General features: G+C 40.3%; 1 protein-coding gene across 5 annotated transcripts in view; it reads right to left on the reverse strand.

Moving 5' to 3' along the window:
• UNC13B (unc-13 homolog B) overlaps positions 1–12,265 on the reverse strand; it is a 246,905-nt gene that overhangs the window by 82,693 nt on the left and 151,947 nt on the right. For all 5 annotated transcript variants that reach the window (XM_055092058.2, XM_008955225.4, XM_055092057.2 and 2 more), the window contains 2 exons: positions 10,376–10,690; positions 7,165–7,255 (listed from right to left, as the gene is read on the reverse strand). In XM_055092058.2, the coding sequence (XP_054948033.1) occupies positions 7,165–7,255; positions 10,376–10,690 (406 nt within the window). The remainder of the gene's footprint in view (positions 1–7,164; positions 7,256–10,375; positions 10,691–12,265) is intronic.

Below are 12,265 nucleotides of genomic sequence, written 5' to 3' on the forward strand. Positions count from 1 at the left end.
CTAAACACACTTTGCCAGATTCCATACTGGGCTCTTGAATATCAGCCTTAAAAAGCTTAGCCTGACATTAAAGGATCTTACAAGAAGTACACAGAAAAGTAAGATATAGCAGTAAACAAGTAACTCCATTATATCATCATGCAGTAGAAAAAAATATGCAAAGAGTGTAGAAACTTTACCCCAAAACTGACAGCTGACTGGGTTTTAAAAGATGTGAATGAAAAGTTAGCTAAGTGAATTAAGAGAAAGAGCATTCTAAGCATGGGAAACAGCAAATATAAAGTCTCTGAGAATTTTTGAAATATAAATAATTCTATATGTTGGAAGCATTTCACCTAAACAGGATAGCAAAAAGAGCCTAGCAGATAAGTGAAAATCCAAAAGTTCGATACATTACTGATGGGTTAGGAAAGAGAAAACCACTCTTAAGACATTACTAGTGGGAGTATAAATTGGTACACTCCCTATGGGAAGCATATACTTTTGGGGGTAGGCATTAAAGCCACTGACAAATATCCTTCTCTATCTCTTTAAAAGTATGTCATACTGCTCCACTTTAATTAAAACAGAGCTAGCATTCAACCCAGCAATCCCATTACTGGGTATATAATGAAAAGAAAACAAATCGTTCTACCAAAAAAACACATACACTCATATATTCATTGCAGCATTATTCACAATAGCAGAGACATCAAATCAACCTAGGTACCCATCAACAGTGGACTGGATAAAGAAAATGTGGTACATATGCATCATGGAATACTATGCAGCCATAAAAAACAGTGAAATGTCCTTTGCAACAACATGGATGCAGTTGGAGGCCATAATTTTAAGCAAATTAATGCAGGAACAGAAAACCATATATCGCATATTCTCATTTATAAATGGGAGCTAGGGGCCAGGCCTATAATCATGCCTGTAATCCCAGCACTTTGGGAGTCTGAGACAAGAGGATTGCTTGAGGCCAGGAGTTCAAGACCAGCCTAGGAAACATAATGAGACCCTATCTCTACACAAGAATTTTTTAATTTGCTGGGCATAAGTGGCACATGCCTGTGGTCCCAGCTACTTGGGAGGCTGAGGTGAAGGGTTGCTTGAGCCCAGGAGTTAAGGTTGCAGTGAGCTGTGATCATGCCCGTGCACTCCAGCCTGGGTGACAGAGTGAGACCCCATCTCAAAAAAATAAAATTAAAAAAAAAAGTTTTAAAAAATGAGTGGCATCTAAACATTGGGTACTCATAAATATGGGAACAATAGACACTGTGGACTACTAGAGGGAGGAAGGAGGAAGATGGCAGGGATTGAAAAACTACCTGAGTACTATGTTCACTACATGGGTGACAGGATCTATACCCCAAATCTCAGCATCATGCAAAATACCTATGTAACAAACCTGCACAGGTATCCCCTGTATCTAATTTTTTTTTTTTTTTTTTTGACATAGGGTCTCACTCTGTCACCTAGGTTGGAGTGCAGTGGCATGAGCTTGGCCCACTGCAACCTCTGCTTCCTGGGTTCAGGCAATTCTCCTGCCTCAGCCTCCCAAGTAGCTGGGATTACAGGTATGCACCACCACACCCGGCTAATTTTTGTATTTTTGGTAAGGATGAGGGTTTCACCATGTTGGCCAGGCTGGTCTCAAACTCCTGCTGGGATTACAGGCATAAGCCACTGCACTCAGCCCTCTGTATCTAAAATATTAATAGAAGTTGAAATTATTTTTACAAAGTTAAGTTTGGTTTCATGATTTCCTTTAGCTAGGAAAATATGAGCAAAAGCAACATATGTATTAATAACTTCTGGGTAGAAGTTTTAAGAGCCAAAGTACAACTTGCTATATTTTCTTTCACTTGTTATCTTTCCCTTCCTTTTACCATTGTGACTGGCAGTGTTCCAGGTGTTGGTTGCTCCATCCGCCTGGATTGCAGAGAGAAGACAACTTTAAAGCAAAACTCCTTGATGTGGAATACGAGCAAGAAACAAGCCCTTGTTATTTTAAGCCATAGACAAATGGATGGCAATTTGGCAATATTTATCAAAATTATAAATGCATATCCCCTTGGTATACCTGCACACATGCAAAATGGCGTATGTACAAGGTTATTCATTTGTAACATGGTTAACAGCAAATGACTGGAAACAACCAAATGAACATCAACAAACGACTAAATACTTGCAGAACAAATATTTCATTCAATGGAATATTATGCAGCTATAAAAAAGAATGAAAAATTTTCTTAGAGCTGATATGGAAGGATCTCCAAATACAAAATCAAGATATGCTTGGTATGTATAATATACCATCTTTTGTATAAAAACGGGTAAAGAAGCATTAGTATATTCATATTTGCTTGTACTTGTAGACAGATATTCTAGAATGATAAATAGGAAACTAACAAAAAAGATTATCTTGAGTGGAGGGTGAAGGAGTGACTGGGGCGGCGGGGCGGCAGCGGGGCAAAAAAATCCTTGGTGTTGTGCTTAACTTCTTTCTCTCGCGTAACTTCAACCAATATGTTACTAAATCTCAACTTAAGTACAAATGGTACATTTCTGCTTCAATCTTAAACTGTTATCAGAACCCTCTTTAAACTCTGGCTTCTTGTTCTCCTCTTGGACATTTCTAATCAGTTGCCAGTTACTTTACCTGTGTTAAGAATATCTTTACTATTGTTCTCTTATTCAATTAAGTTCTTAGTTACTCTTAGGTAAACCATGCCTCTGTCTGTATGATTCCAAGCTTTGGCAACTGTTTCCAGCTAGTCTTTTTGAGAGACTCTGAATTATTATACTTCTGAAAAAGAAAAGGCCATAACTTAAACTGTGTCTTCTCCAATATATTCTTATTTTTCTAATTCAGAGCTTTCCTTTTACATGGATAAGGCTAATTACTTTGCTTTGCTTTATAGGAAGAATTACAAGACCCTTACTTTTAAAAAACTTAGAAATAAAAAATCAGTAAGTATTATGACATTCATTCCATAAATGTTCATTTTAAATGCTTGTTTAGGCCAGGCGTGGTGGCTCATGCCTGTAATCCCAGCATTTTGGGAGGCTGAGCCAGGTGGATCACTTGAGGTCAGGAGTTTGAGACCAGCCTGGCCAACATGGTAAAACCCCATCTCTATTAAAAATTAAAAAAAAAAAAAAAAAAAAATTAGCCAGGCATGGTGGCCCATGCCTGTAGTCCCAGCTACTAGGGAGGCTGAGACATGAGAACTGCTTGAACCTGGGAGGCGGAGATTACAGTCAGCCGAGATCACACCACTGCATTCCAGCCCGGGCAACAGAGTGAGGCTCTGTCTTAAAACAAACAAACAAAAAAACAAAAAAAAGCTTGTTTAGCCAGATGCAGTGGCTCACGCCTATAATCCCAGCACTTTAGGAGGCTGAGATAGGAGGATCGCTTGAGCTCAGAAGTTCAGAAGTTCAAGACCAGCCTGGGCAACACAGTGAAATTCCATCTCTACAAAGCATTAAAAAAAATCAGCTGGGTGTGGTAGTGCGTACCTATAGTCCTAGCTACAAGGGAGGCTGAGGTAGGAGGATCACTTGAGCCCAGGAGGTTGACGCTGCAGTGAGCTATGATCATGCCACTGCACTCCAGCCTAAGCGACAGAGTAAGACCCTGTCTCAATAAATAAATAAACAAACATTTGTTTGCCTCACGTCAGTCTATATCAACAGACTCCCAGTGTTTGCAGTTAGGCAGCCCTATCCACGGAAAATTTTTTTAGCATGAACCTCTCAACATATGTACGTTTATTCATTTAAAAATTATATAGATGTATAACTGCATTAATATATATTATAAAAATTAAAATGTGAAAAGCATAACAAATTTAAAAGTTTTTTAATGTTTATTAACAAAAAATTTTTTGCTGTAACTAAAAATATTCACAGTGATACTTTTTTTTTAAAACAATGTGATATAATGTGCCTAATTGTTTCCTAAATCTTATTTTAATATTTTGTTATAGAATGACTTTAAGGTCTGATTGTACATTCAATTACTTCAATACATGGTTTTCATAGCTGTCACAGCCGAAAAAGATAATGATATATCAAATCTAATGAAAGAAGAGCAATTGGTTCCAACATACTAATTATTCAGAGATTTTGTTAAACTTTGGCTAGTAATTTTTCCTCTTCTCTGATGCCAGTCAGCCGTTCTTGCAAAATCGTGAGAAATATTTTCATATTTTTAACAAGTAAGTTCAAAACTCATTGGAAATCTTCATTAGAAATATTTTTAATATGTTAATAGTCTCTTTCCAAGATTTTAGAGCATGCAATTATGAGTTTTTATCAGTAACATTGTTTCTGATAAAAGAACACACACACGCACATCTATATACAAATAATAGCATTTTCAAATATCTGTATTCACAATACCTTTTCCAAGCAGCTATCTTTTCAATAATTACTAAAACATTATCTTCTCCCTGAAGGGTCAAATTAAGAGTGCTCATATGAAGCCAGAACGATTTGAGCACCAAAATAAATGACAATAATGGATTATAACTCATGTAATAAATTAGAAATGTAAGAGTTATAATGCAATATTGACATAAATAAATTAATGAGAGAAAAGGGAAATCTCTTCCTAAAAATTGAGTGCCAACTAATTAATTAATATAGAAAGAATAATAGAAACAGAAAGTTACCAATTGGCAACCATCATTAGTGGTGGTAGATTCAGATAGGAGACGGCTACTTAGCTGGTAGGTAGAGATTTGATAAGGAACAAAATACCAGCATATCCTCAGAGTACTGCACCACAAGGCACTTAACAATTACAGAGGGAAGAAATGGTACCTTGACAGTGGAGAAACCTGGCCAATGCAAACTTAACCAAGTCATCAAGGCTGACATTATAAATGGTAGGACATGTTGACATCAGGTACTTTCTGACGCAATGCTCTGAAAAGAGCACAGCATCATTTTTTTTGTGTAATTCCTGCCATGAAAGGATGGCCTCAGTCCGGACATGAGGAAACACTGAATGGACCCAAACTGAAGAACATGCTACAAAATGAAAAGCCTATACCATTTAAAACTGCTAAGGATGGGAAACACCGAACGAAGCTAAAGAGATATCACGACTAAATGCAACATGTCATTCTGGATTGGATTCTGGATTAGAAAGGAAAAAGGGACATTGTTGGGATGGTTGGCAAAATATGGATAGGGTCTTGATAATAGTGTTGTTATTGTTGTTTGGCAGATTTGAATGGTTATATCATGGTTATACAGAACAGTAGCCTTGTTTATAGGGAAATACAAAGGAAGATTTAGGAATGACAGAATATCATGTCTCCAATTTTCTCTCAAATGATTCAGAAAAAGATTGATCATAATGGAGGGAAGGCAATGAAGTAAATGTGAAATGTGACTAGTTGGAGCATCTGGGTGAGGAGACATAGTAGTTCTTTACTGTTTTTGCAACTTTTCCTTAAGTTTGAAATTGCTTCAAAATAAATTAATTTTTAAAGTATATGTGCACATATGTGAGCATGATTGTGCTTTTAATATCTGCCAGATATTATACTACTGACAGCCAATTGTCATTAAACATGTAACTTCAATAAATCATTATATCAAGGCCGGGCGCGGTGGCTCACGCCTGTAATCCCAGCACTTTGGGAGGCCGAGACGGGCGGATCACGAGGTCAGGAGATCGAGACCATCTTGGCTAACACGGTGAAACCCCGTCTCTACTAAAAATACAAAAAATTAGCCGGGCGACGTGGCGGGCGCCTGTAGTCCCAGCTATTCGGGAGGCTGAGGCAGGAGAATGGCGTAAACCCCGGGGGGCGGAGCCTGCAGTGAGCCGAGATCGCGCCACTGCACTCCAGCCTGGGCGACAGAGCGAGACTCCGTCTCAAAAAAAAAAAAAATCATTATATCAAAAAGATACCTGCACCCATATGTTTATTGCAGCACTATTCACAGTAGCAAAAATATTATGGGCTGAGTATAGTGGCTCACACCTGTACTCTCAGCACTTTGGAAGGCCAAAGTGGGAGGATCACTTGAGGCCAGGAGTTCAAGACCAGCCTGGGCAATACAGCAAGACCCTGCATCTAAAAAAAAAAAAAAAAATTTTTTTTTTTTAAATTAGCCAGGCATGGTGGTGTATGCCTGTAGACCCTGCTACTAAAGAGGCACAGGTAGGAGGATTGCTTGAGCCTAGGAGTTCAAAGCTGCAGTGATCACACCACTGCACTCCAGCTGGGCAAAGGAGCAAGACCTGAACTCAAAAAAAAAAAAGAGGAAAAAGATACGGAATCAACCTAAGTGTCCATCAACAGATGTTTGGCTTTTAAAAATGTGGTGTATATATATATTACACACCATGGGATACTGCATGGTCTCACTTATAAGTGGGAGCTAAATAATGTGTACACATGGATTTAGAGTGTGGAATAATAGACACTGGAGACTTAGAAGGGTGGAAGCGGGTAAGGAAAGAGAAATAACTTAATGGGTATAATGTACACTATTCGGATGATGGCTACACCCAAAGCCCAGACTTCACCACTATGCAACATATCCATGTATCAAAACTGCACAGGTACCTCCTAAATTTATATGGAAAAAAAAGTACCTTCTGCCTAAAGACTGCCTACCTCCTAACACACAGATAAAGACACTTCAAACTTGTAACACTGAAAATGAAAAATATTTATCTTTGTTTTTACATTTTTTTGACGTTGTTTCAGATCTTAGTGTGCTGATACTTTGGGACTTAAACTGGCAAATTCCATAGATATTTTTGTACCCTGTTTTGGCCCTACAGATGAGCCAGTATGGACCGGCTAGGTAAGGGAGACAACTGTCCTCAGGGGGTTGAAATCATTTCTTGCCCTAAACTCGCCCTAAACTCAAACGGCTTCAAAGAGACAATGAACAGTACTTGAAAATAAGCATCTAACTTTACGGTCAGGCTCTCAGCCCACTAGGTCTATTTGATTTCCATTCATCAGCACAGAAGAAAGCCACTGGCCACTTCCCATCCCTTAAAGTTCTGGCTTAATTGTCATGCATTCCCAGAAGCACACTGTAAGAAGATGACTAATCACTGATTGCTTCTCCAGCACCATATGTCTCCCAATTTCAAAGGAAAAATTGTCCCAACCAGTACTAGAACAGATTTCCTACCTCCTGCAGCTGGAGTCGAACCTTGGTAACTGCTCGGATCCAATGTGCTCTGGCTTGGGTAAATGGTGAAGATGCATTCTCCTCAGGAAAACTTGTAACAGAGAAAAAGTACATTTCTTAAAAATAGTCAAGGCCGCAAGGTGACACTGCTCAAGGCAAGACTGCCAAATGTCTAAAATAAAATGGTTTGTACTCATGCCTACACTTATTTAGTGATTCAGGCTACTAAAACAGCATAGTACTTGAATATCCAATGTGAAAACAATTCCTCTCTAAAACGATAACTCCTTTTAGCTTCTCATCTGTTCCCTCTTTTATTTATTTATTTATTTATTTATTTATTTATTTATTTATTTATTTATTTTGAGACAGGGTCTCACTCTGTTGCCTCGGCTGAAGTGCTGTGGCATGATCACGGCTCACTGCAGCCTTAATCTCCTGGGCTCAGGCAATCCTCCCACCTCAGCCTTCCAAATAGCTGGGACTACAGGTGCGTGCCACCACACCCAGCTAATTTCTGTACTTTTTGTAGAGACGATGTTTCGCCATGTTGCCCAGGCTTGTCTTGAACTCCTGAGCACAAGCAATCTGCTCACCTCGGCCTCCCAAAGTGCTGGGATTACAGGCGTGAGCCACTGCACCTCATCTGTTCCTTCTTTTCCTTCTTTTTCATTTACCCAATGAGCAGCATAGTACTGAATACTCAATGTGAAAATAATTCATCTCTAAAATGACAATTCCTTTTAGCTTTTCATCTGTTCCCCCTTTTCCTACTCGTTTTTGTCATTTACCCAATGTGGTAGCTCCCTGGAACAGTCTGGGATCAGGACTCTAGAGGCAATGGCAAGAGCCCTGAGTCAATACGTAGTATAGAAACCATGCAGAGAGGGGTGGAATAAGCCTTTCAACCCCTCTCACTGCACTTCTTAAAACGATCAGTTCCCTTGGGGCTTTTGCATAGCATCCTTAGGGCAGAATTTTGTTCCTGCAAACCCTTCCTGCTCCACTAAGTATTTTAGAAGGCTTACCCATTCCTTTTTACATGAAAAGTACCAAGAAAGAAAAGAAAAAAAAAAAAAAAACACACAGCCCTTTTACTGCCATGATCTTGTTCCTTGAGCTGCTTCTAGAACAACCTCAGTAAAATGAACAATACACATAACAAAATGCCTTTGAGACAGAAACACTACCCTGCATTAGAACAACTCATTATCCACATTATTAACTAGAATAGTGGTTAATTCTTGGCAACAATGTTTCTCCTTTCTCTCTTTGAGGTCTACAGCCAATTCAGCAGACAAGTGTCCACCATCTAGACATGTTAAAATATATGGTCTTTTCTGATGCCAACTAAATGTGTCAACTGTTGTAAAACATTTGTGGGCACTTCTGGCCAAGGTAGAACTGGGTTTCACTCTCACAGCTAGGACCTGAGAGGACACAACCAGTAGAGAAGGACAAGGACTCGTGCTGGGCACTTCTGCTTCTCCACCAGGAACTCTGCCCTGATAACAGTGACTGCCAAGTCTAAGGTCTATGGAGAGCCAGAGTCAGTTTTTCAGTGAGTCATCAACCCAATAAGAAGCCTGGTCCACAGCTCACCTCCTGGATGTCCCATCTATTAGATGAGCTACCAGAGATGACTAAAAACCAAAAAAGGGAAGAAGAGAGAAAATAAGTTAATATCTTCAGAAAGGTTTGCGACTCATCTATTAATCCAGTGGTAAAGTAGAAGCACCAGCCACTCCCTAATTTTTACCATGTAATCCGCATTCAGTGCTCTGGTGTTTCAGTGAGAGGCTTTATTATTAGATCTTGAAATTTGAAACTCTAAGTCACACCCATCCCTTATCACTGTACCCCAGTGGGCAACTGTCCCCGCCAGGGGAAATCTGTCAGGAGACAGTTTTAATTGTCACAACTGAGGGTTGCAAGGATTGCTACTGGCATCTAGCGTGTAGAGGCCAGTGATGCTATTAAACATCCTATAATATACACAACAAAGAATCATCTGGCCCAAAATGTCACGAGTGCCGAGACTGAGAACTCTGGCTCTGCTCCAACCTATCAGCTAGTCTAACCGATTTAGCTCAGTAATAACATTCAGACTCTGTACTCAGCTTCATTATGAGATGTTAAAGAGGATACATTTTAAATTTTTCTTCCTATGGATACCAATTGGCAGACACATTGCTAGGCCCTGAGGAGGCTGAGGGGTGGGTTAAATCTGACTTCTAGATCAATTCTTTCTTAACTCTGTCCTGGGTTTCTCAGGAAAAACAAAACAAAATGTTCACCAAAAAAGTTACAACAGAAATCACTGTTATTTTCCAATGGGATTTTCCCTAAGTTCCTCCTAATTGCCTGGTATTTTCAGGCTGATTTCTGATCCTCTAGCCCATACCAGCAGAATAGGTACCAGGTCACTGTTCTGAGTACTTCAGCACACATACACATATACCTGTACATAAGTACATGCACACACACTGACCCTGACCAATCCCTTTGAACAAGTTTGGGCCAGAGGTCAAAGTAGCATTCTTAATAGGTTAGGAAGTCAGCCAAAGTACCCACCACAGCCCCAGTGGATGAAATAACCTGGCTCAAGTCAGTTCCTGACTCAGAGGCTGCCATATACAAGGTCAACTAGTAAGCTATGAACTGCAGACTCAAGAAGCCCTGGTACACTGCAGCTCACTAACTACAAAGAACCCAAGTGCTGGCTGGGTGCAGTGGCACACCGCTGTAATCCCAGCACTTTGGGAGTCTGAGGCAGGTGGATTGCTTGAGCTCAGGAGTTCAAGACCAGCCTGGGCAACATGGTGAAACCTTGTCTCTATAAACATACAATTAGCCAGGTGTGGTGGTGCACACCTAGTAGTCCCAGCTACTCAGGAAGCTGAGGTGGGAGAATTGCTTGAGACCAGGCTGTCGAGGCTGCAGTGAGCCAAGATCGTGCCAGCCTGGACAACAGAGTGAGACCCTATCTCAAAAGCAAACAAACAAAAACCCAAATATTCTTCAGAGATCTCCAAAATGTCTTGGAAAGTGCACCATAAATCAAAGGAAGCAATACAGAGTTGAGCCTGGAGGTGTTAACTACCACCATACCCAGCTGCAGGGAAACAAATGACAATCACTTATTTTCAGCAATACCACAGGGCAGGTACTGAGGAAGCCATGTGAGCTCCTCAAGGCAGCTGTTGCCTACCTCTCCTGGGGACCTAGGAAGTGGTCTTTTTGCAGCACCAGATCTGGGGGAGGGTGGGTTGTGGCATCTTCTTTCATCTCCTTGGGTTCACATGCTGCCTCCTTCTCTGCTTGACCTGTCACCTCCAAGGGTTTCTCTTGTTCTCCAAAACCTGCTTGGCCATCTCTGGACAGGCTGTGAGAGCTGTGGCAAGAATGAATCGAGTCTGTCTCCCGATGGTCGTCATCTTCTTCGTGATACTGGTCTAGTTCACTTAGCTGAGAGCTTCCTTGACTCACATTACAGGAGGAGCCATACCTACTGCTGCTGGTGGGGCTGTGAGAATGACAGAAAGACAGATAAGTAAATAAATGCAATCAGGGACCAGGACAAAAGAAAGGAGACATCCAGAAAATAATGACTACATTAGTAGCAAGAATCAAATAGGAGGTTCCTGGGAAGAGAGGACCAAACTTCATAATCTAGAAGAATTAGTCTCTATTCAGCGAAAACACAATAGGAAAACAACACAACATGCTGGGTTCTCCAACGACACTTAACCTCAGTTCTGCACTTGACTTTGAAGGATATTTTATCTTAATAGGCTATTTGTGAGTAGGATTAAAAATTATTAAAATGGCCTGTTACTTATTCCTAAAATTCTTTATTCAGTCTTCTAAAGAAGCTTGTCCAGTGGCTGTGATTAATCTTTCTTTAATTTCCACACAGTAAAATGGAATGAATGAACTCCACTCTTTTTCTATTACTTATTACATTGAGGTCATCATTTCTTCCTCTACAATTGTAAATGTGTACGCCTGTACCTTAGGATGAGCAAAGGAGAGCAGACATGTTCTTTCAGTTATCATCTCAGTTTCCTCATCTGCAAGATGAGTTAATAGAACCCATTGGAAGATAGAGGCCAGGACCAAGAGAATATACAAACGAATGGTCTCATCAACATAAATGCTACAATGATATCCCTGGCAGCATAGGAAGTGTCCCAAAGATGAACATCTGTAACTGAGCTTCTTTCAGGGCAAGGCTCAGTTTTGGAAAGAGTGGACAAAGTCCAACTCCAGGATCTGGGTCAGAGCCGTATTCATGCATCTCTATATCTGAAGACCAGCAAGCCAATCTTTTCTCAATCACCTGTATTCCCATATCCAGAAAGTCATGAGAGAAAGCAGTTATAGCAGAGAATGTGACAGTGGCAAGAAGGGCAGAGTGGTGGAAAGAAGAGCAGTATCTAGAAGTTACTTCCTTGAGTTTTATGGCCCTGTCATCTAAGGGCTTCAGTTCTTTTGAAGAATTTTCTTACCACAGAGTCAAGCCTTTAACTAAAGGGCTTGTGTTTACCCTTGGTCAAAGAAGAGAAATCACTGTTATTTTCCAATGGGATTTTCCCTAAAGTTCCTCCTAATTACCTGGTATTTTCAGGCTGATTTCTGATCCTCTAGCCCATGCCAGCAGAATAGGTACCAGGTCACTGTTCTGAGTAGTTCAACACACAAACACATATACTTGTACATAAGTATACACACACACACACACACACACACACACACACACACTGACCCTGACCAACCCCTTTGAACAAGTTTGGGCCAGAGGTCAAGGTAGCATTCTTAATCTGTACTGTATGGTACTGCTTCTTAGGGGAAATAATAGTACCCTCTGCAGATAGATCCTGTACACTGCTCGAGACTGAAGAACTACAGCAAAGGACAGCTCTGAGTTCCTGTGAGATTTTACTCAAAGCATTTATCAGACATCAGCCTTGAGGGTAGTAAAAGGCAGAGATGATACCATGGAAGAAACTATGCAAATCTGTATGGAATAGGATATGGGAATACAGACTATCCCAAGGCATCCTTTGCACTTTGTATTTTGCTTAATACACTCACTGCC

This window comes from Pan paniscus, chromosome 11, assembly GCF_029289425.2.
Source record: "Pan paniscus chromosome 11, NHGRI_mPanPan1-v2.0_pri, whole genome shotgun sequence".
NCBI lineage: Eukaryota > Metazoa > Chordata > Mammalia > Primates > Hominidae > Pan > Pan paniscus.